Source organism: Ciona robusta, chromosome 1 (genome assembly GCF_009617815.1).
Source record: "Ciona robusta chromosome 1, ASM961781v2".
NCBI classification, from domain to species: Eukaryota; Metazoa; Chordata; class Ascidiacea; order Phlebobranchia; family Cionidae; genus Ciona; species Ciona robusta.
The window spans coordinates 9,245,458-9,271,537 of NC_143235.1; the positions used below are offsets into that span (position 1 = coordinate 9,245,458).

The 26,080-nt window shown below is 35.2% G+C and overlaps 2 protein-coding genes across 5 annotated transcripts; one reads left to right on the forward strand and one right to left on the reverse strand.

The window, feature by feature from the left end:
• Positions 1–4,754: 4,754 nt before the first annotated feature.
• On the reverse strand, positions 4,755–12,649 carry LOC149742847 (transmembrane protein 209-like). 3 transcript variants are annotated; one of them, XM_089894057.1, is made up of 14 exons: positions 12,355–12,649; positions 11,984–12,174; positions 11,076–11,229; positions 10,734–10,869; positions 10,236–10,338; positions 10,064–10,147; positions 9,764–9,861; positions 9,643–9,699; positions 9,267–9,428; positions 8,719–8,851; positions 8,167–8,320; positions 7,548–7,710; positions 6,884–6,957; positions 4,755–5,073 (listed from the first exon to the last, which is right to left on the reverse strand). In XM_089894057.1, exons 1-14 carry the CDS (start codon positions 12,510–12,512, stop codon positions 4,962–4,964), a joined length of 1,779 nt encoding a protein of 592 aa, XP_089750183.1. In that variant the 5' UTR covers positions 12,513–12,649; the 3' UTR covers positions 4,755–4,961. The 3 variants fall into 3 exon arrangements, with proteins under 3 accessions (XP_089750183.1, XP_089750182.1, XP_089750184.1); XM_089894056.1 differs by having other exon boundaries at positions 10,725–10,869; XM_089894058.1 differs by having other exon boundaries at positions 4,755–5,086; positions 10,725–10,869.
• A 370-nt stretch (positions 12,650–13,019) lies between these two features.
• Positions 13,020–25,820, forward strand: LOC149742848 (tripeptidyl-peptidase 2-like). 2 transcript variants are annotated; one of them, XM_089894051.1, is made up of 31 exons: positions 13,020–13,315; positions 13,468–13,599; positions 13,897–13,992; positions 14,064–14,168; positions 14,366–14,490; positions 14,704–14,867; positions 15,230–15,384; positions 15,448–15,524; positions 15,735–15,862; positions 16,238–16,337; positions 16,484–16,632; positions 17,134–17,249; positions 17,580–17,670; positions 17,727–17,810; positions 18,046–18,161; positions 18,540–18,658; positions 19,111–19,217; positions 19,749–19,903; positions 19,978–20,094; positions 20,513–20,707; positions 21,001–21,138; positions 21,350–21,591; positions 22,014–22,092; positions 22,159–22,197; positions 22,510–22,667; positions 22,879–22,975; positions 23,171–23,301; positions 23,824–23,951; positions 24,265–24,359; positions 24,760–24,879; positions 25,386–25,820. In XM_089894051.1, the coding sequence occupies exons 1-31, from the start codon at positions 13,154–13,156 to the stop codon at positions 25,473–25,475; spliced, it is 3,810 nt and encodes a 1,269-aa protein (XP_089750177.1). In that variant the 5' UTR covers positions 13,020–13,153; the 3' UTR covers positions 25,476–25,820. The 2 variants fall into 2 exon arrangements, with proteins under 2 accessions (XP_089750177.1, XP_089750178.1); XM_089894052.1 differs by lacking the exon at positions 22,159–22,197 and having other exon boundaries at positions 13,021–13,315.
• The last annotated feature ends 260 nt before the right edge of the window (positions 25,821–26,080 follow it).

Sequence of the window (26,080 nt, forward strand, 5' to 3'; positions counted from 1 at the left end):
CGGAATGAACCAATGTTAAAAAAGGCTGCTACAGTTTTGCTGCATTTAGCAACGTGTACAAATTAGTTATCAAAACTCTTAAATTACATAATTTACGTTTTGGGATAATTATGAATTATAAAATGCAATATACAATCGATCATACAAACAAAAAAAACAACATAATAAATAATATAAAAGAAGGTTCAGCCAGGGCTCGGCTTCCTACTTTCACCACTCACGAAATCGCTATAATTCATGATCTCACTATCTCGTTTGAAAACTCGACACCCAATGTTCCAGTGCGTGCCAAGAGCTTACAAAGTTCGTACACACGAGAACACCAAAGCACTCGAATCAAAGGGCGCCGAAACACCGCGATACAAACTCTTGCTATCACGTTGAAGAGCTCACAAAAGAATATCACTTGCAAGCTACCGTGGTGACACTGAGCGACCCTCTCTCGCTTTGTTTATTCGAGATAAGCAGAATCAACATATGAGCTCGGAGATCCTTGCATCGACTCTTAAAAGACCTTGGCACGCTCGCCGTTGCATAACTAAAATTACGCAATCTCTGTCCAAAGATCTCGGTCGCAACTGGTAAACAAGAAACAGTTCAAACAATTTTCTGCCGAAAATAGCCGTGACTAGCCGATATGTAGAATATGTCTGGGATGTACTTTCAAACAGCAACGCACCTACGCCAATGTATAGCTGATGACGCCAATATTGGATGACTGCCTCGCGCACTTTGGGTGCGACATTAGGAGACCTTCGATTCCACGCGCGTCATCTTGTTAAAGCCAAGTGGCCCTCTACAAGCAAGCTATTGCTGCCTGTCTGATATCTTGACAAGCCATTACTCAGATATGAAAACTAGTGGCTTGATAGTTTCCTATTATTGAATTGTTGGGACCCCCGACTCCAAATTTGTAGCTGACATCAGCACGACCAAGGTAACAATGACGGGCGTCCGGTGCCATTGTTGTGCGAATATATTTAGAGACACGGCAACAGCAATACGTCTTATATGGGCATTCCACTACATCATACTGTCAAGATATAGCGCAGTGAATATTTCGCAAATGAAATCGCACGCGAAAATCTACATTACCTTGAACTATTGCCGCGTTCTGGGCAGCTATTCAAATACAGTGACGCCAGTGTGAATGATACCGCAACACAAGTTCCTCACTCCGCAGCTCATTTCCCAACGCCTACATTACTACAGATGTTTCGCATAATGTCAATAGACGGGCATCGTAAATTTAGAGCGCGTTTCGCCCATATTTGCTCTCTTCTGCCAGAATGATATTTACCTTGCGGCGATGGACGCAACGATTTCGTGACACGCCAAACACCGACGTAATCCAGCATGGCGCAGTAAAAATGTTGTGTCAACAAGCTTCGGCAATGTCACTGTCAATTCAAACTCAATATAGTAGTCCGAGTCAAGAAATTGACAAACACAGTAACGAGTGCGCATGAATAAACAGCTGCGGATCGATATTAAGTTGCCCGACCCAATGGCAGTCTAGCTGATAAGTCTTTCTTACTTCCTGCCTCCCATTTAAACGGGACGACATCTTTACGAATCGCTTCCCGCCAAAGGGAAACTTTCGAAGGATGCAGCGTGGCCTTTGTATGCGTTCACGGTCAATGGAAGTTAGCGGTAAATTGGAAAATTCTATATTGGACACGTTCCTCTATAAGCTGATTGGCTTACCTGTAGTAAACAGACCACGTAAACAAATCCGAACTACAAGGGCTTACTTAGAATTTCCTGTTTTCGTATATTCACTACCCATTTGGCTGCCAAGCTTTTCGACTAAATTTTAACTAAAAACTTCAATTGTACATTACTTTACAAAATAAGAATTATTTGTTCTGGCGGGAGGTTATATACAAATCTCCCAATGCCTGTCATAACGATGAGAAAAACTTTCAAAAAAAGTTGCGCCTAAGGTCGACATTAACCATGAATGTTCCTTTCTAGGGTTTAGAATCTTTTGAGCGAGTGCGCCTTTTACGCTCAAGCACCGGTAATCGGGCAGAATCAAGGCGCGGCAAAACCACATACACTACGCTTCCCGGACAAACTTGCCTTTTAACGGTACAAAAACCACACACGCGGCGGCCAATAACTCTACCTAGCGCGGTTTTTGTGCCTTAAGTGGCCGCTTGAGTTTAATTGGTGCGATTAAGTAGCTAGTTAACAAGCGTCGCCCTTAACCGCCGTTTCCTTAGCACATTACCGCGAATGAACAGTTATTAAATGAACACAACGCACTTTGTACACGAAGGGCGGCACTTAAGACTGGCCTAAGTTGCAATTTCCTTTGTATGAAAACCTTGTGATTAACACGTCAACCGTTAACGACCTTTGTACAATAGCTGGCTTCCGCTTTCCTAACTATACAGTAACTTTGCTGCAAATACCTGTTATTCGACACCTCACCGGTTACTGAAATAGCTCCTTTGCTTTACTGTTCGCACTAACCAACTCGAAATCCCTTCTGACAAGCACGAGAACGGGAAATTGAGTAAAACTTGACGGGAAACGGTGTTCTGTCTTTCAGCATAGTTTACTCAATTGATCCGACCGCCGCAGATCCACCGGCCAGCAATGCGCCTCACGTTTTATAGCGAGGCCAGAATTTCTTCGCGGCGTACGCTTAACCTTTTTCGCACGAAATTCTGGAAACTGTGTTGAGGCAGTAGTTAACTGTTGTTGTCCCACGCGCTGAATCAATAGCTGCCATTGAAGCGGCGGATTTGGACAAACCTATCGCTTGGTTTCCGTATGAGTGTTAGACCCTGGGGTACTGCAAAGACAACACATTATACTAAGCACACTTTAAGATTCGACTCACAATTCTGAAAGTTAACAGACTAATCCAACCGCGCACGTCAGTAAAAGGCAGTAACAATAGCAAGCAAATGAAGTCCTTCATTCTTTTCCAACGGAATATCCAGGAGAAAGGCACCGAAACCGCAACAGTCGAAGAACAGGGAGTTTTGACACGGAGACTGTTGTTTGTGGCAAGTCGAAACCGACAATAAACCGATATCAAGTTCTCTACAATCCTGAAGGCAGCTGTAACTTTATTGGCTCGGAATTCGTCAAACTGATCAGGGAGATTGCTTTGAAGTTTAAGCTGTGGTTAAATACCGCAGCAGAGGTCGCAACGGCAGAATGTCAGGTTCGGAAAACAGTTTTCACTCCAAGTGATCGCTGGAATTTTAACCAAGTTGATATCTCTGCTCCGTGCAACACACAAATGTAAACTTTAGTCTAATGCATTTGCTATTTATAAACATGCTGGTAGGTTGGCCTCAAATTTCTACGGTGCTGCTACGTAAGTTATTCCAGTACATACCGGAGAAAAACCGGATCACGCTTTATTGGACCTTGTAAATAAAACTCCATTTAAGGATCAGTGCGAACCGGTTCGAGAAAGCGCATCTACTTCATTGAGTTTGCTTAACTTGATTAGAACGAGTAGCTGCTATCGCAGTTGCTTGACTGTAATCCACTGCCCTCACTAATTTTAGCAGTGCGCAATCGCTTTCCAACAAAACTTAAACTTCTCATATATTTTCGCCCAGTCCGGTTATAACAAACATAGTTCAGTAGCTACACAATGGCACGGCATTCAAATGTGTAATTAGAGTTAATCCCGCAAGCGCAAATAGAAGGAGAAACGTTCATCTCATCTTTGGCGATATCAATATCCCATGGGTCGGGCAAATGACTCGGCCAGGTATTTGTTAAGTTGGTGTAACGACCATGGATCAAATTGGGACTTCCCTCCGGGACATGAGGGCCAGTTCAAGCTCTATTTCTTCAAACGGTTTGGATTAATGCCGATGTATTTACGTATACGTTTGCATTGTGCCATACAAAACTAGCTCGATGCATTAGGTTTACTAAAGCTGAATTTCTTTTGCAATATAGGGTGGGGAAAGATGGGACACCTTTTTATTTTTTCCAATTTGATTGTAAACAAAGAACATTCAATAAATTATAAAACCGTATCCTTACGACCCCTAGAGCGCCCACCCTACTTCATATATTATGCTTTACGAACAAAGGTGGACTCGCTACTCAAACATGCTTATCATATTATCTTCCAGTGCATCCGTGTAAGATTCAGTACAACAAACACCAGTTCGCAAATATTGGACTTTATTAGACTTGCTGACTGCTAAGCTCAACAGCATGCTCCCTACCCGGAAATCAAAGAACTGCAAACATTACTTAGCCATATATAGTTGTTTCATGCCGATATATTCGATTACTGTAAACGGCTATCCTGTACTACCTGTAAAGTTTCTGTTTCACAAAAGATACAAACTGTGGTTTTTGACGGAACGACAACCGGTGCGTACAGCAGGTCGCGCTAACCACTGTTTAATGTTCTTCTACTGTTCATGGTGGTCGACCGCAAGTGGAGAGGAAGTCGCCTCTTAGCCCATTAGCTAGCAATCAAAATTGGGATTGCTTGGATAAATATTGACCAAGTTCGGCCGGGGAGACACGCGACAAAGCACAAACATGGCTCCGCGGTCATAATATGGAACGGCGTGCTAAAGAAATGACATCACAGCACCACGTTCGTTGGGAACATAAACGACAAGCATGAGATGATTTGCTTGTTTCGGCGAATGTAGTGTAGTATTTCCCGACCACACGCGGTACTAGTATACCAAGTTAATTTCGGTATTTGGACTCAAGAAATCTAAACTAAATTCCGACATATATACTAATAGTTTTACACATCAAGAAAGTTTTATTAATGGTATAAAGGCGACACAATTTCGTGTCTGAAAATCAGCGATTTTGTCCGCTATGGCGGCATATTACTCCACGTCGCTTGCGTTAGCGTGTGCCACAGGGTTGAGAGACCGGTTTCGTAATTCCTTATTACTACATCCGAAAGTGGGGAGTGAGACATTTGGAAATAGTTGGACAGTGAGTCATGGCTTAGAGGTGCTGGCGTGGTAGTTCTTCTGCTGGATCTCAGAACTGCTGTGTATTGGATCCAACACATTAAGAATGTTGATGCCGGAAAGACCGAGGTTGACAGGCCTGATAAGAGAAGCTAGGATTTAGTTGTACGATTGTATACATAAGTTGAACATACTTTATCAGGGTGTCTGGCACGCCATTTATTTCGCTGTTGTTATCGACAGTGACCGTTATATAGTCACTCAAGGTAAATAAAATCAAAATGGCCTAAATGTATTGAGCAGAAGCATTGTGATATAGGCTAAAACGCATACGTGACCGCGGTAATGCACTTAGTTGGGGTCAGTTGACAGATAGATCTGGTGTCCGGTTGACATAATTCAACTGTTAACTTTCAAAAGGCAAGTACGTGCTATTTGCGTCAGAACAAGTCTCTGTGGACGTGGTTACGTCATACCAAACGTCGGAATAATGCGTAGGCTTACTTTGTCTTCCGTTTATTCTGTTAGCGGTTGGGCGGCCAGGTCCAGAGACAGGGACTGTTTGTGCGTCATACTTTATAAAAAGCATTTGCCGACGACCTTTGCTCGACGATTGAGTAAAACAAGCTTACGACATCAAAGCGTGACGTATGCAAACACTTTTACGTGTGTTATATATGTGGTGCGTACGATAAACACAGCGGAAAACACAAGTTGCTGTACAAGGAAAACAAATTACCGCACGACTGGAAGGCGGCCGGACATCAATTGCTAGACCACTACACGGGAATTACTGCGTCACAACGTCGGGCAATTGGCGGTGACGTGTTTAGTTAACCTCGGTACAGTCTGGGGCTGATCACGGGTTCTGGGTGGAAATTAACTGTGGTTCCCACGAAATTTACACCGTTATTTCAGCGAGTGAGTGCTTTATTAAGTGCCACGATTATGAATTTGGCATTCTAATCATGAAATCATGCCGGTTTAGTGATAGCCGGCGTAAAGTTATTATTTGAATAAAGGCAAATATTGAATCGCGGGGATTTTAAATAGATGAAATATTACGACACTTGTTAAACCGGGTCGAGCCACAAACGTGATGTCACTAAGGACAAAAGCCAAAAAAGCAAACATGGAACGACGGGTCGTATATTTCACTCGCTTGCTCAAGGGCGCCACCAAGCCAATTCCGTCTGCGAAGGTCGTAAGTTTGCCACAATTAAAGCGGTTTAATTAGACACAGTCGAGGTTTAAGCCGTCTTAAAGCTGTGAATTTATGATCAAACGTTGGCATTTTATGACGTTACTTTTAAGGTGCGGTTGTGCGTGGACAGTTTTATTTGCGTGCTATTGAGACGAATGAATGCGACATGTTTACGTCGGTGTATGCATTGTACCGCATACATGGTACAAAGTGTACCGACTTGGGAGCAGTAAATAATAATACGACAGCAAGACAACAAAGCGGGCGGGAGGTAGGTAGGCATACGAATACCATGTCATAGGAATATGTTTTATGACATTGAACCACAATTACATTTTTTAAGCAGCATTAAATATAACAAATGAAACATGTAAAACTTTAACAATAGAGAGCAGGTAAAGTTCTGTACATATGCTAAAAAGTAATGTTCTAATCGTTTAAAAAACCCAGTTGGTTTAAACAAGATCCTACTTGGGGTTTATGTGTTTACAATTGGCTTAGTAAGAATGCACAGATTGAACATGGTAACCAAAAAAACATTTAAAATATTTTTAAACAGATATCATGATGTTTAGGTATACAAATAAAATTTGTTTTTAAGTAGGAGATAAATTAAGATGCCGAATTGAAAACATTTCAAATTTTGACCAAACTAAAGAAAAACGGGGCTGTTTTAATGCAAACCCCAAATTTATTTTTAAAAAAGCAAAAAAAAAACACATCTTAAACAAAATGGTATATTTACCCCAACATGCAGCCTTCTTTTGACTTTATGTTGTGCAGAAATAACAGGAGAGTGTAGAAAAGGTTATGGCGACCCTGAAACAAGTAACAGGTGTTGAAATGTTAAGAATTTTTACAATACTTATATAAGGTCAATCAATATTTAAGGTCCAATCATATAAGTCATTCAAAAGGGCCGGATATGTATTTATATGTTCAGGTGTTAAGTTTACAAGGCACACATAGTGTCATGGACATTGTGATCAATGTAATGTATATGGTTGCAAATATCCTGTAATAAGCGATACTCTAAAATTAAATTTAAATAAGTTATTAGTATGTCCACAAGATTCTGAGTGTATCTAACTATAACTCATTTTATAAAATTAATTGAGGTTTTATGCCCAGATTTGCCCCTAAAATGAGCGTCATTTCAGTTCCGCCAAAAATTAAACAAGAAATAATAACGATTTAAATTAAAATTTTGTTTAATCTTATCATGGTCAATTTTAGTAAAAATGCACAAAAAAATTTAAAAAAATTGCACAAAAAAAACATTTAGACCGCTTAAAATTGAAATCAAAAATATTTTTTTTGTAAATAGACATCTTATATTGAAACTTTAAACTGTTTAATGCTGCGAGAGCATCAGCTATGAGTATATTACATAAATGGGCTGTTCTTACAGGTGGCATGTCATAGGTGGTTTCCTTGGTAACCAGTTGATAATGTGGTGGGTTGAGTTTGCTTTGATGAAGAAGCATTTTGTGCTCGGTCAAGTTTTGTAGTTTCGGTTTATCCGGTGTTCGAACAAAGTATTGAGAAGTAAATGTTTTCCCATCAGGGTATCTGAGTTAGATATTGTTGACATTTTGTTAGAAATGCATGGGTTGGGATGGATATTTAGTACATTAGTAGTAAACTAAATAAATATCAATGCTGCAACACTTGTCACTAGGGTTATCCAAAATGCTGGCCTTACAAAAACTGTATATTTTTAACTCCATATCTAGCGTGAGTTATAAAAAATAAGGGACACCACCAGTGGCGCAGCCGGAAAAAAATAAGGGAGGGGAGGTTTTAATCAAAAAATGGTTCAAAACATACTTTTTTTTAATTATTTAAAAAAAATTTTATTTGGGGTTAAAAGGGGGGGGGGTCACGACCACAGAATTCCCCTGGCTGCACCACTGGACACCACTGTAATGTGCATTTACCAGTGTCACAGTAGAAAGGAATATAAGAAAATGGCAACACTTTTTCACCTTATAGTATAAAAATGTTTGTATTTGTAACATAACACACCTTGGATGTGCGGGAAGATGCCAATCTAAATAGGAACAGAACATATGCATCACCAACTCAGCATCAGTTACAAGATCATCAGCCCATGCTCTTCCCTTCACCGATCCTCCTTTGTTCCAACAGAACTCACTCATGTAACCTCCAGAACCCAAAGCTGTTTTAGTTTATGGTTGAGTTTGCTTATGTTTCAGTTAAGTAAAGATTTAAAAGTACTCGCTCGGAAAATTTTGTTTTTCTGCTGAATCATGGGGTGAACAAATAAGTCATTTACTTTTCTATGTAGGAAACAGCATGTAATAAGAAAAAATGGCTATTTTTACATACAGTATATACTGTAGAAGTGGTAAAGACTAGTACTTCTCAACTCCTTGGTCTTAACACAAAAATGGGGCAGGATTTAAATGGATTGCTAGACCCTTTTAGTGTTACAGTAAAAACTTAATCATTTTTTGTATTATCACAAAAAGTTGTTTAAACCTAGTTTCACAAAAGCACTTTAAAATTTATAAATTATGTTTAATATTTTAGCCACATGTAGAAGTTATTTCATACTTTTCAAACGTTCCACCAAATATTCTTGATGGTTGGTCAGCTCCAAATATGGCATGATCCATGTTAGCGACGGAATCTGAGATGTTTTGCTCATCTGTATCTGCTTTAACGCACTTAAGCTCGATTCTCCTATCTATTTATAAAAACATATCTTGAAATATTTACGTTGCGGTTATGTTATTGTTAACAAATAAAAATTCAGAATTTGAGAAAATTGGGAAGTGCAGAAATGATAATATAGTAATATTTTGGTGCAGAAGACACAGGTATCTTCATACTTAGCACCAGACTGTGGTTTCTAGTTTTTTTTAAAAATGACAAAAATTATTTTAATAATATCACATACATAGTCTATTCTTTTGTGAGATCTTACCGAAATATACCAGGTGACCTAAAATTTAGCGTAGAGTTGACCCATCACCCCCAGTCAATAACAATTTAACCAAACTGAGATTGTTTACAGGGTGTGTAATACCAAAAGCACAAAAACACGATGATAGTTGTAGTATTGGATACTGAAATTTAACAAGTTTAAAAAATATTTTTACCTGAATCTCAGGACATCCCAGCTTTTTAAGTCGAAGGTTTATTTTTTGTATTTCTTTCACAACTCCACTTATGACAGTGAGTGAAATCCATCTTCTTAATTTACCAGCACATTCAAACATGCAGTCGGAACTAATACCAGCTTGTGACCAATATTTCGAGAACTGAAATAATACAAAATTACAATTTATGAAAATGAAAATATATAGTAGAATAAATAATAAAAGTAAAAGAATATAAAATTGGTTAAAAACACACACATATATATATAGATTTTTTTTGAAAATGTGATGTAGTATTTTGTTAACTTAACAGGAAAAAATACTGTAAAATATATAGGTGTAAACAAACACTAGAAGGATACGTCTGCCAACTTACTTCTGTTGCTTTACTATCTTTGCTTTGAGTTGGAGATATCGGTGATCTTGTGGAGAGCTGATTAAATATATTAGTAAACTGTCGTTAACGTTAAGTTAGTCATACATGCAATTTCACTAACCTGATAAACATTCTTACTTAGCTCTCCATTGTATTCATGCACACTTTGGTTGTATCCCCAGTAATTTGAACTGTTGTTCAATGACGAATCAGTACCATCTAGAAATTTCACTTTAGATTACTAAAGAATACCAGTCTACCAGATATACCGACTGTGCCTTTTAGAAAAATTATCTTTATACGCTCTAGACATAGTCCTTTGTTTAAAATTTGAAAACAAAACAAAAATGTAAATACCCACCAAACATTAACTAAAATGCACACAAAGGAACAAATCTTGTTCTTAATAAGAAGAACTTACACATTTGCCATCGCTCTTTCTCATATTGACTTCTTCTGTAGTTTGAAACTTTTTTCTGGTCACTCCCATAATCATCAGGTGATACTGTTTATAGAAGAATGTATTAACTTTTTGAAACTCAACTTTTCAAAGTATAAACTAATAATTTATGTTAAACAATTGTAAAACTTACATGGTGAACTAACAAAAGGAGATCTACGATGGCGTAAATATGGACTTCCACCCGATGAGTCAAGAATACTTCCTCCATCAAAAATTCCTGATACTGGAGTTGTCTGGAATTATTATTAGATTTTATTACAAAATTTAGGCTGATAAGTGATGATACTAAATTACGAATTTACGGTTACAACCATAACATTGTATTTAGCTTTGCTTGATTGTAAGGCCATAGACAAAAAGCAACATGTGTGTGTGTGTGACCCTAATGTTCAAATATGGAGTTAAAACTACGAACATTATGGGATGTTTAATGATAAATCGAATAAATCAAAAAAAAAATTAGGCAAAAAACAACCAAAAATAAGTGGGCTAATAGTTACTTTCGTAAAAAGATTGCAAGCAAAACTCGTGTGATATTTTTTGATAATATTTTTGTTATATGTTCACATTCTCACTGTATATTAAACTGAAGTTGTTTAAAACTACCATCGACAGCTACCTGACCCACCATATGAGTGAAATTATGTGAGTCTGATAGTCTTGAATTGTAAGGTGAACCTCCACCAATATTAGCTTGGTATCCTTGTGCAGCTACTGTGGTGTGGAAAGAGGAGCTTGGACTTGGGCTTGGGGAAGGGGTGTGTCTGGGAATAAACGAACAAAATAACAGGTGTTGCTATAAAAGTTATGGTAGTCTTGTAAGTAACCTATGGTCCTATGCTGTTTACCTATAGGCACCGATAGCATATTAAGTAATTAAGTAATATAGGGCCCTTGAGCTGCGTTTTAAACCATCCCATTATTTTTCAGGCTGCACCACTGCTTATGGGATCCTCGTTAAATAAAGTACCTGGTAATGTATGGAGAATGTGATTGTATGGGAGTGCTGGTTTGCTGTTGGTTTGGCTTGTGTGTTAGATTGGTTAAACTGAAAGTTCGTCCTGGTGAGATCTTTCTATCGGAAATCAGTTTTGGAGTTTGTGCACACGATGTGAATCGTGGATCTGTGGTGAAAAATATACATAAAATTAAATTATACATACACTTTGTTTATTTATACATGTAATATTTAAAGAAAAGTTAAGCTGTGCAAAACTTCAACTAAGCATTTTAATTAACAATTCGCATTGCGCCAGCTAGCGAACAGGTTTGGCCGGTGGGGTACCTGAAAATCATTAGAACCTAGTGAACTTTTAGACAACTTAATTGTGGATCTGGTGAATAAACAAACAAAGGTTAAACTAGAAACGCATGGTGTATAGCTGGTAGACAGAAATATGCATTTACACTATGTGTAAACTAATTCTACTTAGACTTGAAAGGCAATTTCGATGTTACAAATTACGTTATTTGTTTGGGGTTAAAGGTTAGGGATTTCATTAGCATAAAACAGTGTGAAAAACAATATTATAATTGAACTTAATGTACGTAGTATCTTTGTGACATTAGATATCGCTAATGTGACGTAAAAAAAAACTTAACCTTACGCAAATCAGACGAATTACGGTGACAAAGCATGTTTTAGTGCAGTTAATTTTCAACGTCAAACTTTATGCAAAAATTAAACGGTGGGTATCCCGGAGGCCTAAGAAACATTTTGAAACAAAAACTTTCACTGGTCACCAGCTAAAGGATCACCTAGATTGGATTGTTTATTTTTGCTCACACAATATATTACATATATTTACCTAAGGTTGCACCTTTAGTCCAACTGAAATAACATGTTAAATAAAAAGCACTCAGTATTAAGGCATTCACCTGATTTTTTGATGCCCATTAATCGTTTTTGTGCTGGTGACAAATACAAAGGAGCAGTTGGAATTGTTGAGGACACAGCTTGAATAAAGTCCACCAAGGAATTCACAGTGAACAGAACAGCAAATAAGAGAACAGCGTAGTAAAATAATGAGTTTGTGATGTTAAACCACAGTTGTATGTGTTGAGCGTTTCTGTGGAGAAAATATGAGATATTAAATTAATGTGGATACTGGATATGTTTAAATATTTCGTTATTGGATATACAAATTGTACGGTATAGTGTTATATTATAGCATATTGCCTTTATATTACATTGCTAAAATAATGGGTGATATTTATTGAAATAATTATGGCATAGCATATTTACTTACAGTTCATAGAACAAGAACAAGCTGACAATCAAATTGATCCCGGAAAAAATGAACAAATTTTTCGTATCGACCACTTTGCTTCGAGTGGCTGTTTTAGTTACGATTGGACTTGTTTTGCCAGCCAATACTGGCGTTCGTGGTGGTGTGGAAAATGCCATATGCAAACGTAGTTTGATTCCACGTTTATAGCGACTAGAAGAAACTTACAAAACTCTATACACTAAACACCTCCCGCCAGTCGTGCAACAAGCAAAGAATAATGGAAAATCCCGCTCAGACAGAACGCTTAAATCAGATACGCTCAAGATCTATTGAGTTTGCAAAGACAAAACATACCAAGTGCACACGTGGTAAAACATATACATGTAAAATTATACATACACTTTGTTTATTTATACAAGTAATATTTAAAGAAAAGTTACCCCGTGCAAAACTTCGGTTTAAATATCAACTAAGTATTTTTATTAACACTTCGCATTGCGACAGCTAGCGAACAGGTTTGGCCGGTGGGGTACCTGAAAATCAGAACCTAGTGAACTCTTAGACAACTTAATTGGTGTGTTTTGTGGTATTTGCGTGTTTTGTTGTGTTATTTATGTACGTTTTGCCGTATTGGTAATTGTATTGAGTACTTCTGGTGTTTTTCGAAAAAGTTTACACGCGTGCCTACTTTGTTATCAGCGTTTTGTAATTTTACAGATTCCATCTGGACGATAATTTAAAACAGCATTACCAACTACCAGATACGTTTAGATTACAGTTAGAAATAGTAACGAATTGATTTTACCTGAAAGTTACAATGAAGAGTGTCATTGACACAGACTTTCCCATACACTGCATGGTTCCAAAGAAAGAAATTGGTGCTCTTAACTTTCTTAACAAATACCCAGATTACAATGGTCAAGGAATTACAATTGCTATCCTTGATACTGGTGTCGACCCTGGTGCTTTGGGACTGCAGGCAAGATAAATATATGTAGCCAAAATTATTTTTGCTAAAGCTACAATTTCTGGTTAACTTTTTCTGCTAAATTTTGTAATTTAATCCCATAAAGCCAGAAAGGTTTAATTTATGTATAGATTTAATATTTAAATTTATATATTTTTTAACAGGAGACCCCTGATGGCCGACCAAAGATTATAGATATCATCGATACAACGGGAAGTGGTGATGTTGATATGAGCGTGGTGGTTACTCCTGATGAAGATGGTTGTATCCAAGGATTGACTGGAAGAAAGTTAAAGGTAAAGCTGTAGAATTGTTTAAAAAGTGTTTTATATATTATATAAATTTTAGTAAAGTTTATTAACCCGCACTCTAGCTCACTGGTTACAATGCTTGCAATGTAACCACAAGATATAAAGTTTGAAGCCCAATACTGCTTTCATTGTGGGTGTGTGTTTGGTAAGGACACTATTTTTCCACTGATAGTTTTAAAAAAATGTATATATACACCGTATTCCCCCAACGTATGTTAAATTCTGTTTAGGTATTGGTAAAAGACAGAAGAAAGCATGATAATATATATTACTTTTTTATAGATTCCTACTTCATGGAACAACCCAAATGGAAAATTTAACATTGGCATAAAAAATTTGCACCAGATTTTCCCTAAAGGTCTCAAGGATCGGCTGACAGTAAGTGTGTTTTTAAACCTGTTCACGCAATGTAAACCAGTCATAATTTCTTCCTGTCCAATTCAATTTAGAAGGAAGACAAAGAAATTGGTTGGGAAAGATCACATAAACTAAAGACAGCAATGGCGATGGCAAAACTGAATGATTTTATCGCAAATGATAGTGATTCATTACCGGTGAGAAAAATACTGTATGTGGAAAATTTTAAAGGAAGACTCTGGTTCACTTTTAGGTACTCTGATGCCACCCTAAAGAATATATTTGAATCCCCCTTTAAGGGGCTTCTGTGTTATAGCTGTGTTGCTTATTTTTTGCCTGTTCAAAGTGATTTGATCAGTTTAAATTCTTTTATTTTGCTATGCTTATGTTGCAGGATAAGAAAATGCAAAAAGAGAACCTTCAAGCTGCCGTTGATTTTTTAGATAAAGTTGACAAAAATTGGAGTGACCCTGGGCCAGTTGCTGACTGCATAGTTTTCCATGACGGCAACACTTTTCAGTAAGTATATTCACTATTTTTGTTAATTGAAGTCAAAAAAGGGGCTTGAAAAAGTGATTCACAAATATAGTGATGTTTAATTTCTACAACCTCTATTGCCATTGTCAGAAATACAATTGATCTTCAGCTTTGCCAGACCTTCATACTATATAATGCCTTTGTAATTACTAATCTTGTACATACCAGACAATAAAACAACATATGTCATTCAAGGGCGTGTGTGGATATCAGTCTTTGTGGTGACCTACAGTCTGCCCCTCTACTTACAAGCTACAGTGAGTCACAGAAGTTTGCGACCATCAGTCGAGCTGCCATGCTTAATTATTCAGTGAATATTTATGAAGAGGGGAAGGTGCTTTGTATTGTTGCTAATGGGGGTAAGTGTAATGAATAAGAAAGCTCTATTTGTTATTACCAATGGGACAGCCATGTCCCTTTGTTAAAGTTCATAAGCCTACCGCATGACTGATGTCACTCACATGTACAGTTTGCCAGAGGGATTTCTCTGTAGTTGAACCGCTTGTTTCAAGTACCAATTGTGATGCGAAACATTTATTAACACTCGAATGTTTTGTGTTTATAACTGCATTACTGTTTTGTGTTGTTATATACAAATTGGTGCAACATTACGGTCATGAAATCTTCTCTATAAAATTTAAAAATTAATAAAACCATAACTTTATGCAAAATTGACTTTAAACCGCTTAACCAATCTTTGTATTTATTGTTCCTTTTTAAGGATCGCATGGGACGCACGTTGCAGCCATTACAGCTGGTTATTTTCCTGAAGAACCAGAAAGAAATGGACTTGCACCAGGAGCACAAATTGTGGCCATTAAAATCGGTGACTCGAGGCTCGCAACCATGGAAACTGGAACTGGAATTATCCGTGGTGTAAGCTGAAATCATTTCCACTTTGTAAAAACATAAATTTGTCAAATAAACTGTGAATTTTAGATTACAGAAGCTGTGAAGCATGGCTGCCATCTTGCTAACCTGAGTTATGGAGAAGCTAGCCATTGGCCGGGTAGTGGGTAAGTTAATGTGTTATACTGCTATGCTGTGTTAATTGAAGCATTTTGTTGCTATTTTAATGAAAAAAATCATCAATTAAATTAATAGGTCAGTCTGTTTTCTCAATAGATATATTGTTTATTTTGTTTAATATTCATTATGTATACTCTACTTTTGAAAGCAATCTGTAATGTGCTACTAATTAATGGTAATATTTTTATATTTGTCAGGAAAATTTGTGAAGTGATGGATCAAGCAGTCACCAAACACAACCTGATCATTGTTTCGAGTGCTGGGAATAATGGACCATGTCTCTCCACTGTCGGTTCACCTGGTGGTACAACTGAAAACATTATTGGTACGATGTCTCTAAATCAAAACTGGATATGTTTTGAGTTTACCGGAATGGTGTTTCATATATGGACACAATTACTGAAACACCATTCCTGTAAACTAAAAATGTATATTAAACCTAGATTGTAATGTTCTTTTTTAATTACTTTTCGATAAGAATTAACTGTAAATTTCAGAATCTCTGGATTTTTAAATTATGACTTTTATATAATTTAGTTGTAGAGAAAACTAGAAATATAAGGCTGAATCAGAACACCAATTCTATCTAAAATATTAACATAACATACAAATTGCATATATATGTAATATGTATATTTATATATATATATATCTTCATTTCATAACATGTTTTATTCATTTCATTACATGTTTCTACCAGGTGTTGGTGCTTGGGTTTCTTCTGAAATGATGACAGCTGAATATTCAATGACAGAAAAACTTCCTTCAAACCAATATACCTGGTCGTCCCGAGGACCATGGTAGGATACCTATCTGTTACATCTCTAATTGTTTAATAAATTGGTACAAAAATAAAACTTTTCAACTTTAATCTAAAATAAAACTTTTTAACTTTTTTTTTATTAAAAATTTAAAAGTTTTTAAGAGTACTTTTGTTTTTTTGCAGCACAAATGGAGCACTGGGTGTAAGTATTTCAGCACCGGGTGGAGCTATAACTTCAGTGCCGAACTGGACATTACAAGGATCACAATTAATGAACGGAACTTCCATGTCATCTCCGAATGCGTGTGGCGCAATTGCATTGATTCTTTCAGGTAGAAAAATGCTTTGTTGCTATTTAGTATTACAATATCTGCAAGTTTTTCTTATAAAGTGGCAAAATTTATTGTGTATCAAAAATTGATCACAGTGTGGGTGTAGGGGTTAGGGGGCCATAGTTTTTCAACTTTTTAGGTAGAACATAAATGGTCAAATTACTGTTAATAGTCTAAAAAATCACTTTCAAATTTATATCATATTGCTGGTTGCACTTTTTTTTTGAATACCTATTATAGTCATTCAAATCAGGACCTAAATTATCTATTGTTGTTATTTCAAATTTCTGTATTGGTTTGTGTAGGGATTTATGGTCACTATATTTCCAGCAGAGTGGTCAATCTTTGTTTGCATCAAAAGCAATAACTTGACATTTCCTTACAGACCAATTTACTTTAATTATCCAACTTTCCGTTTTCGCTGCCTTAGGATATTGATTATACAGATACCAAGCATGTGTTATTAGAATGTTAATATCGTGGCCCTTGTTGTGGTTGCAGGATTGAAAGGAAGAGACATCTCATACACCCCGTACAGTATTAGAAGGGCATTGGAAAACACTGCGTTCAAACAAGAGAATGTTGAAATATTTGCACAAGGTTTCGGCCTCGTTCAGGTGACTAATGAAATATGCAAAATATCCCGCAGATTGTTTGATATATATAGGTGACTAATAAAATATGCAAAATATCCCGCAGATTGTTTGATATAAGTGTAATATCTACAATTACTGCAACAAGTATACATATTTCCTCAAAGTCTCATTATTATTTGAAAGCTCTTGTTTTACAGGCAATAGAATAAGTCCATTACAGTGTGTATATATTCTATATTCACACCGAATATAACTCAATTTTACATTTTTACAAGTTTTAATGCCTAGTAATTGGCATGTACACTTTAAATGGTTTTCCATATTAAACACATTATAACCTGCTATCCATAGGTAAACGAATGTTTTGACTACCTCACAAAATATGCCGACTTCCCAGACAACAAAATCTCTTTCACTGTTTCGTTACCAAAGAACAAGAAAGGTAAGAATATTTAAAGCTGTTGTTTTAGCTATTAATAATCCAATAAAACTTGGCAGGTGTTTATTTACGCTCAATGGAAGAAGCTTCAGTGGCGCACACAGTGTTTGTGACTGTTGAACCAAAGTATCATCACACAGCTGGTGAGTTAAGACACACGAGTAGCATGATTTTTGATAAATGAATTAAATATTTATTTGCCAGTTTTTAATTAGTTTTCAAGCTTTTACAAAATATGTCTGGAAAAAAAATTAGGTTTTCAATAATTTTGTTTGAATACATTTTTTTTTTCGTGGCGAAGTAAAACTTTTGGGTTTTTCCAATATATCTACTATTGTGTGCATGTACATTATAAAGTAAAGTGATTCTTCTATTCAGGTCCTGAAGAGAAAATAGACTTCCGTTGTCACATGGCTGTCTGTAGTAGTCAGCCATGGGTTGTTGTTCCAACACACTTTGAGTTGATGAACATGGCTCGTGGTTTCAGTATTAAAGTTAGTGAAATGTTAACTTTATTATCTAACAGTATTTGTTCATATACTTTATCAACCTAAAAATAATTTAGTTTTCTTGAAAAGGTAGTTTAATTTAAAAATAATTTAAAATGATATTTAATTTTCCTGAAAAAAACGCTGTAACATGATTGAATGCACTTTAACGGGTATACTGAGGTGTATATTACATTTCCTTGGCATTCTTTACCTTTGAGATCACTTTAAACTCAATGTGTTGGTTGAGATGTAAAAGTTATTGAGTAAACCTTAGTATTCCATGCAAGAAAAGTTGACAAGTTCTGGTCTAATTCAAACGATAGCTAAATAATAATACATATAATAAATTTGCCCAAAATGAGATTGTTTCTTATCTCTTAGGTTGACCCACGCGGGTTACCACCGGGAGCGCACTTTGCACAGGTCCAAGGTTTTGACACACAGTCGCCACATAGAGGTCCCTTATTCTCCGTCCCTGTCACTGTGATAAAGATGGAGACGTGAGTCGAGATTAGCATTTTTAATGTCACCAAATTTACATGAAAAGATACAAGAATATAAATGGCCCTATTACATTGAAAAATAACCAAAAATATGTGTTATAATACACCAGTTCCCTTAAATTGAGTTTCCTAAATTTCAAGGCCTGTATTTATATATTTATGTCTAAACAATTATTGTCTCTCTTGTTATTACATGATTTTCCAAATTTATTCCATGAAATAGCTAAATACATTATATCTAAAGTTTACAAACCATTATGCAACTCATTGTTAAATATTATTACTAACAGTATTATCGTTTTTATAAAACATTAGTACTGAAAATCACAAACAAAAACTCGAAAATATAAGGTTTACCATTCTTTATACCTTTGTTGGATTTGTCTTAGCGCCATTATGTGTATTTTTAATGATATTCTGTTGTTAATATGTTCAAATCTTGTCCACAGTGTACAGAAGTCACTGGAGTACAAGAAGAATGTTGATAATCAAGTTTTTAAGCCCGGCCAGATCAGTCGGCATTTTATACAAGTTCCTGAGGGCGCAACATGGGCAGGTACTTATTTATTATCACAACTAATTACTATGCAAAATATTTTCAATTTTTCATTGGTTAATGCATACTAATAAATATTGCCCAAGTTGTCATTAAGATAATAATACAGTGGGTTTTATTCAGTAGTTCTTAACCCTTTTGCCACCCTACTAAATATATAGGGATTTACTCTGGAGTACTCCGTAAACCTTCATACCCAAAAATTCACCGCTAAAAGTTCAAAAATGAAAACTAAATGTACCTTTTAAATTAGTGCTGAAACATTACTGTACTGCTGGTTTTTACTTTTGGCTGGTTTTGGCAGCGTTTAAAAAAAAACAATAAAAGAATTCTTATTTTAATGGTTAGGAACTCCTTATCTATCTAAATAAAAACGGGTAAAAGTGTCTGAAGACTTAGAACCAATAACTTTAAAACCACTATAGGAAAAGGAAACAGTCTACAATTAATAGGCAGAATATCATTTAAATTTTTTTCAATCATGTTCCGTCCACAAATGACAAGTTCTAATCAATTTAATATCATTCGCAGAACTGAGGATGTTCAACCATTCCAAGGAACAATCGTCTAGATTTGTTCTGCATTGCATTCAGTTACACGAGCAGAGGGCGTTCCGCGAACATGAGTTTTACAAATTCGTCACGATCATTTCTTCCAGCTCCACTGAACAAGCTTTTCCTGTCCAAGTTAGTTACTTGTGTATTTAACTAGGTGTTTTTCACGGTTTGGCATTCGTGGTAAACCATACTTGTTAACACAGGGAGGGATGTGTCTTGAGTTGTGTGTGGCACGATGGTGGTCGAACATTGGTGACGTATCTGTGTCATATAACGTTGAATTCCATGGAGTGAATCCTTCAGATAAATTCATCACCATGGTACGTGTGGCTTGTTTAATTAATTTCGATGTTGAATGAAAGGAAAGTAACTCCTTGCTTATTAAGGAGGAATATGGAAAATATATACATTGTATTTGTAATACAGTTTACATATATGGAGTTGCATAGAAAAATGTATATTTTTTAATCTTTCATTTTGTAGTTGTAGTTGTTTCCTGCAATTAGTTTTGATAACAGGAATTTGATACTGAATTTAAAACTTTAAAGAGTAGTTCAGTTAGTGTAGCTTCAACTTAAATTATTTTCTTATGCAGCTGGTTATTACAGTATAAATGCAGGAACCACTTTTTTAATTTGGTTTAAAAAACAAAATAATAACACCCTTGTTTGTATTTACATACTATAGGCATCAAACTATGTATGTTAAAAAAGCTATTTAAGATTTCTATTTTTACAGCATGCTGTGGATGGCATCCACCGGTTGGAGCTAAAGAGTCTTCTCTTGGAAGAAATATCTCCAACAGTTTCATTGAAGCACATCGTGCAACCTGTGCGCCCTGTCGAGCACAATATTCGTCCTCTAACTTCACGGGATATGCTGTTGGGAGAGAAACCAATATATGAGATGGTCAACACATACAATGTGCACATGGTATGTTTGCTGTACATTTTAGTTTTTGCAGAATGAGAATTTTTTTTCAATGTTTGGAAACATATCGGGCTTAGAAACTGTGATTAGAACTCTTGGTTGCAAACTGTTTTGAATATTTACAAATAAGTTGGGCTAGTGCTGAAAATAACCACCTACAAAGTTGCATGGCGTTGGCTTGTAATTGGGCATGACATGTGTAAAGTAGAACACCTATGTTGTAATGACTGTCGTTGTCTGGCTCTAACAATAATAAATTTACATTCAATATTTAATGCAATACACTGCTTTTTCAGACTAAGGCAACCGATGTTATCATATCGTTTCCCATCATGTCCGATCTCTTGTATGAGAATGAATACAACAGTCAACTATGGCTTCTGTTTAATTCAAACAAATGTTTGGTCGCTGCAGGAGATGCTTACCCAGATCATGTAAGTGGGGAGAGATTAATAGTTTTGCTCTATTTTATGTCATTCATTAAAAAAGTATTAAAATAGTGTAGTTTCTGTGTATTTTAAAAAACTTAGTTTAAAAAAAACTGTTTTTTAACCTACAAATTTTTTGAATCTTTTTTTAAAAATGTTTTTAACAAGTGCATGTTCATTGTATTTACGAGATAAATTTCAATTAAAATCTTTCTAGTATGGCTGCAAACTTGAGAAAGGAGACTACACAGTGCGCTTGCAAGTTACCCAGGAAAGCAGGGAAGCTTTACAACGATTGAAGGATGCAGCTATGTCTGTGAAATGTAAACTTCCTTCTGCTATCACACTTGATGTGTTGTCCACTCATCGTGATGCTTTGATGGGCGGCACAAGGATGAACAGCACGATCTCACCTGGATGTACTCTTCCTGTGTATATTGCTCCTATACCTGATGATAAGTAAGTTTTATGGAAGTAGTTGTTATAAGGCCAGTTTTTCCATATGCATTTTATTCAATTGTTCTTATATTCGTAATTACGGTTATTATCTTAATCTAGCTTTTGTTATAGATTGCTTTACTTTTTATAGCCAACACAGTTATATTGTATTAAGATGGAGTTTTAGCTTTTAAAAATAGTTTATTAAAAATATATATTCTGCTGCCATTTCACTACATATATTTTACAGTAAATGATATTTTTGCATAAAAATTTAATGACAACTTTATTTCCACCCAAAAAAATTTTGCCTTTTATGACAAAAATGTTCGCGTTTTTAATAAAATCTAAGTTAATTTTTTCCTAGAAGATCATTTCTTGGAAAATTAATTGCTTCATTTTTTTTTTGTGGAGATTATTTTTATTTCTTGCATTTAAAACAGAATTCCAAAGAATTGCTGCAGTGGTCACTACCTTACTGGTTGTCTGAGTTTAGCAAAAGGAGAATTGGGGAAAAAGGCGGTAAGTTGATCCTCATGTGTGGATAAGTTATGTAAATAAGAACTTTGAAGTGTGGTGTGTTGGCAGGAAAAATTTTGCAGAAAACGACAAGGAAAGAGTGCGCAGGTATTATCCCAACCTGGGCTCTTGAAAATTTAAACTTTTTATTTTCCAATTATGATTTTTAATGCATTTAGTTGAAACATCAAAAAACGATCACTGTTTTCAGTGATTTGCATATTGTGTGTTGTCTGTATGTCTAGTTTAACAGACATTTTACCCTGACTGACTGTTCCATTATAGAATTTGATCAAATGGTTGTTTTTGTTACTGTTGTCTTGGTATTGCATTTAAAAAGAGAAAAGTGTTTTTCGTTATTTTACTTTATATTGATAAGTAGTTTTCTTAGTAAGCCATCATTTCAACTTCCACTTGTAGGTCACTTATCCCTTCAACTATGTCCTTATTGATCAACCAACTAAAACAAAGTCAACAAAAGGGAACAAAAAGTCGGGAAAAGTCGGCCAGCTTGTGAAAAGCAATGTTGAAAAGTCTAATGAAGAAATGAGGGACTTACAGATTACATGCATGACCAAGTATAGTGTTGTTTATGTTTTGATTTTGGATACTCATTTTAGGATTACCTGTGACACTTACATATCTTATTCAAATGTGTTTCCTCCTGTTTGGATATTTACCTAGCTTTCAGCTGTACATAAGTTTCTTTTTACACAGTCGTACAAATACCATTTTTGAAAAAATTTACTTATTTTTCTTGTTATTTTTAATAATGTTATTTTAATGCAGATATGAACAAGTAGATTTCTTTGATAAACTTGTGGGGGAATGGCCTGACCATATTCCAGTATACCTTGCAAAACTACAAGTACTAGAGGCAGCCAAGGTACTTCTGTTGTAAATTCTAAAATAAAATTCAAAAATTATGTGCTACATATATCATATAAGTTGATATGACTATACATAATTTACGAAAATAGGCTTTTACAAGATGAAAGGTTATATAGCTGGACCAATGTTTCATGTTGTAGCGATAATAAGACCGATTGCCATTTTTGGTTTACAATTTTTTTTCATACAGACCAGGGACGAAAATTTGGATGAAATTATTGGAACAGCTAATGATGTCATAATGAGGATAAACGCAGAGTCGTTGGCCGCCAAACTTGGAATTAAAATTGATCCGAGAGCAGATGCTGCTGCCACTAAAAGGTGATATATCGATATTTTAGTTTTATGTGGTTTATTCAAATTAAAACAAAGGATCTTTAAATCTTCTCACCTTAACTGAACATTAAACAGAATAATATTTGTAAATGAAAAATCTAAAAAAAAGCGAAAAATAATGTTAGATAATATAATTTAATAACTTAGCAGCAGTGGCAAACCCAGAAAAAAAATTCAAAACAAATAATTTAAATCCCTCAGTCCTTTGTGGATTGCCTACAATAGCAGACTGTTAATAACATCAAATTACAATTATTTTGACATATTTTGCTTTCCGCTTATGAATCTAGCACCCCCAGTTAAAGAACTTCTGGTTTAAAACCCCCAAGCTGTAGAATCTTTATTTGTTATATGTTATATCAGTAAACCTTGTTATGTATTATCATACATCTAGTCTGCTACACCACACTCATCCTGTAGAAATATTGCGAACAATTTGAAGATGTGCATTTAGTTCTGACTTTTGTAATGGCTCTGTTGTTTTAGATTTATCTTTTGTGTTTACAGCGAAACAGAGAAACAGAAGAATTTCATGATCTGTGCGTTGGTGTATAAAGGATGTGCACTTGCTGATAAAATAATTCAACTCAATCAGAAACATGGGAAACCAGGTGACCACGAGGATGGAGCAGAAGGTCAGTTTTGTTTACTGATGGTAGTGAACTTAAAAGTAATGCTAATACCAAAATAAAGGCTTGTTGCATGGACGACAAAAAGTTGTATATACATATAATTGTACTATAATTATTATAGGAAACTAATATTAGGGAACATTTTTTGTTTTATGGCTAGTAAAAGTAATGGCAAAATGGAAAAAAAATACAGTCTGATTTGTGCTTTTAAAGTTAAAGACAAAAATTATCAAAAAGGGGGTGCAATTTAACCATAAAAGATGCTATGTTTTATAAGTTTTTGACTAAATAGTATGATTATTTATAAATGTTACAGGTGACCAAGAAAATGAGGTTGGCAATGCAATGCTTGGTGATTTAAAATCTACGTATGAACAACTGCTTATGTTTGCTGACATCACAGATACTAAAGTAGGTTCAATTTTTCTAAATTAATTTGAGAGCGTGTCTTCGGTTTACTTTTGTACCAATAAATGTAAAAATTATATTGAAAAACATACCTTTTTTATATCTGTTTTTGTAACATCACATTTTATTGTATATTTTATAACTTGGAAAATAATGGTCCAATAAAATATTTAAAAACCCAGAAAAATATTGGTAAAAAATAAAACAATTTAATAACCCAGAAATAATAATTTAATGAAGTCAGAAAAAATGTTTGGAACACATTGTTTTTTTAAATCTGTTTTTGTAATAAAACAACTTTTTAAAAATTTAATCCAATTGTGTGCGTATGTTAACAAACAGGTTGCATAATATTTACCATTGCTTGATATAAGCTAAATGTTAACAATATCCCATGTAACAGGTGCTACCATTCATCTACAAACATGCTATGGCATTGGAATTGTATGGAACCGCTGCTAAAACACTTCTTCGACAATTAGATGATAAAACTTTAAAAGAAACCGATTTAAAACTGATTGAGGTGAGATTATTAACCTAACTATTATTATTTTAATAATAAATTATGTTAACTACATCGATGACGGATATAATATATCCGATTTATTCTCACGTGTCGTGGCAACTATATAAGCAATGGTTGTTCTATTTAATACACCCAATGCCTGCTTCAATAATGTTTGTGGGTGATTGATTTTAACCCGTTAGTGAACACTGAGTTAGAGTGTCTTGCCAATAAACAAATGACAGGGAATACACAATGTAGATACTACATCAAAAGATACTATAATACTATCTATGCATCATAATTGGCCCGCTTATAAAGTAGTTTATTTAGCAAAATATAATATTACTTAAAACACCAAAATTACATTTGCTTCCAGGGATATTATAAATGGTATGAAGTTCTTCTGCAAATTAAATTTGTATACTCTAATTTTAATAAGGAGAGCTGCATATGATGTCTTTACATTAGTACTTAAAATGAATTTACTAAAACACTTTTGTCATACCATCGTAACTATTCAGGTTTGCCGGCTTTTGGAATGGAACCATATTGCTCAGCATATTGAAAATTGTTTGCCAGTGAAATATCCCTCAAGCTACATTCCTTTTTAACCAGACTTTTATCCAAAGCAGTATAACGATATAAAAGACATCCATTCTTAATTCAAGCTTAATGCTCAAGACATAGAAAAAGTTACGCATTGTGTCGTATTTTTATTCCTAAAGTGTTTTAATGTTAGAAGCAATTCAATTGTCACCCTCGTTCCGTGTGTGTGTGTTTAAAACAGCAAGATTTTGTTAATGTTTGTGGCTGTCAGCAATCAAAAAAATTTCAGTGACATTTTTTTACTGAGTTTTGAGTTTTAAAATGTTTTATGCACTTTCTATTTCAGTGGTTTCTAATAATAACAGCAGCTGTGTTGTGATTGGGTCAAATAAATTTTAGTATGCTTCTGACTGTCGTTGGATGATTGTCAGTAGACTCCCACCAGACATAAAGTTCATGGCAGATATGGAAAGTCTGTGACTGATATAAAATGTTTAAAACAGATCGAAAAATGATCATAGCACTTATTAAATGTTTGTGACAGACAAAAGTGTCCATAATGGGCACTACACGTTATTGCATAGATTATTTCCTATGAATAAAAAATTAATCCTGGAACAAAGAAAAAATAAATGTACATGACAAAAATAAAACGTTGGCAAAGTACAAA

Bases quoted from the DNA above. Each gene is read 5' to 3' on its own strand.
- LOC149742847 (XM_089894056.1), bottom strand. From the start codon at position 12,512: ATGGCATTTTCCACACCACCACGAACGCCAGTATTGGCTGGCAAAACA. The intron at 9,862-10,063 runs GTAAGTTCTTCT...TGAAATTTCTAG, and splicing joins GAAAGAGCGATGGCAAATGT to ATGGTACTGATTCGTCATTG. The intron at 9,429-9,642 runs GTAAGTTGGCAG...GTATTATTTCAG, and splicing joins AAGATAGTAAAGCAACAGAA to TTCTCGAAATATTGGTCACA.
- LOC149742848 (XM_089894051.1), top strand. From the start codon at position 13,154: ATGAAGAGTGTCATTGACACAGACTTTCCCATACACTGCATGGTTCCA. The intron at 14,169-14,365 runs GTGAGAAAAATA...CTTATGTTGCAG, and splicing joins ATGATAGTGATTCATTACCG to GATAAGAAAATGCAAAAAGA. The intron at 24,360-24,759 runs GTAGGTTCAATT...CCCATGTAACAG, and splicing joins CTGACATCACAGATACTAAA to GTGCTACCATTCATCTACAA.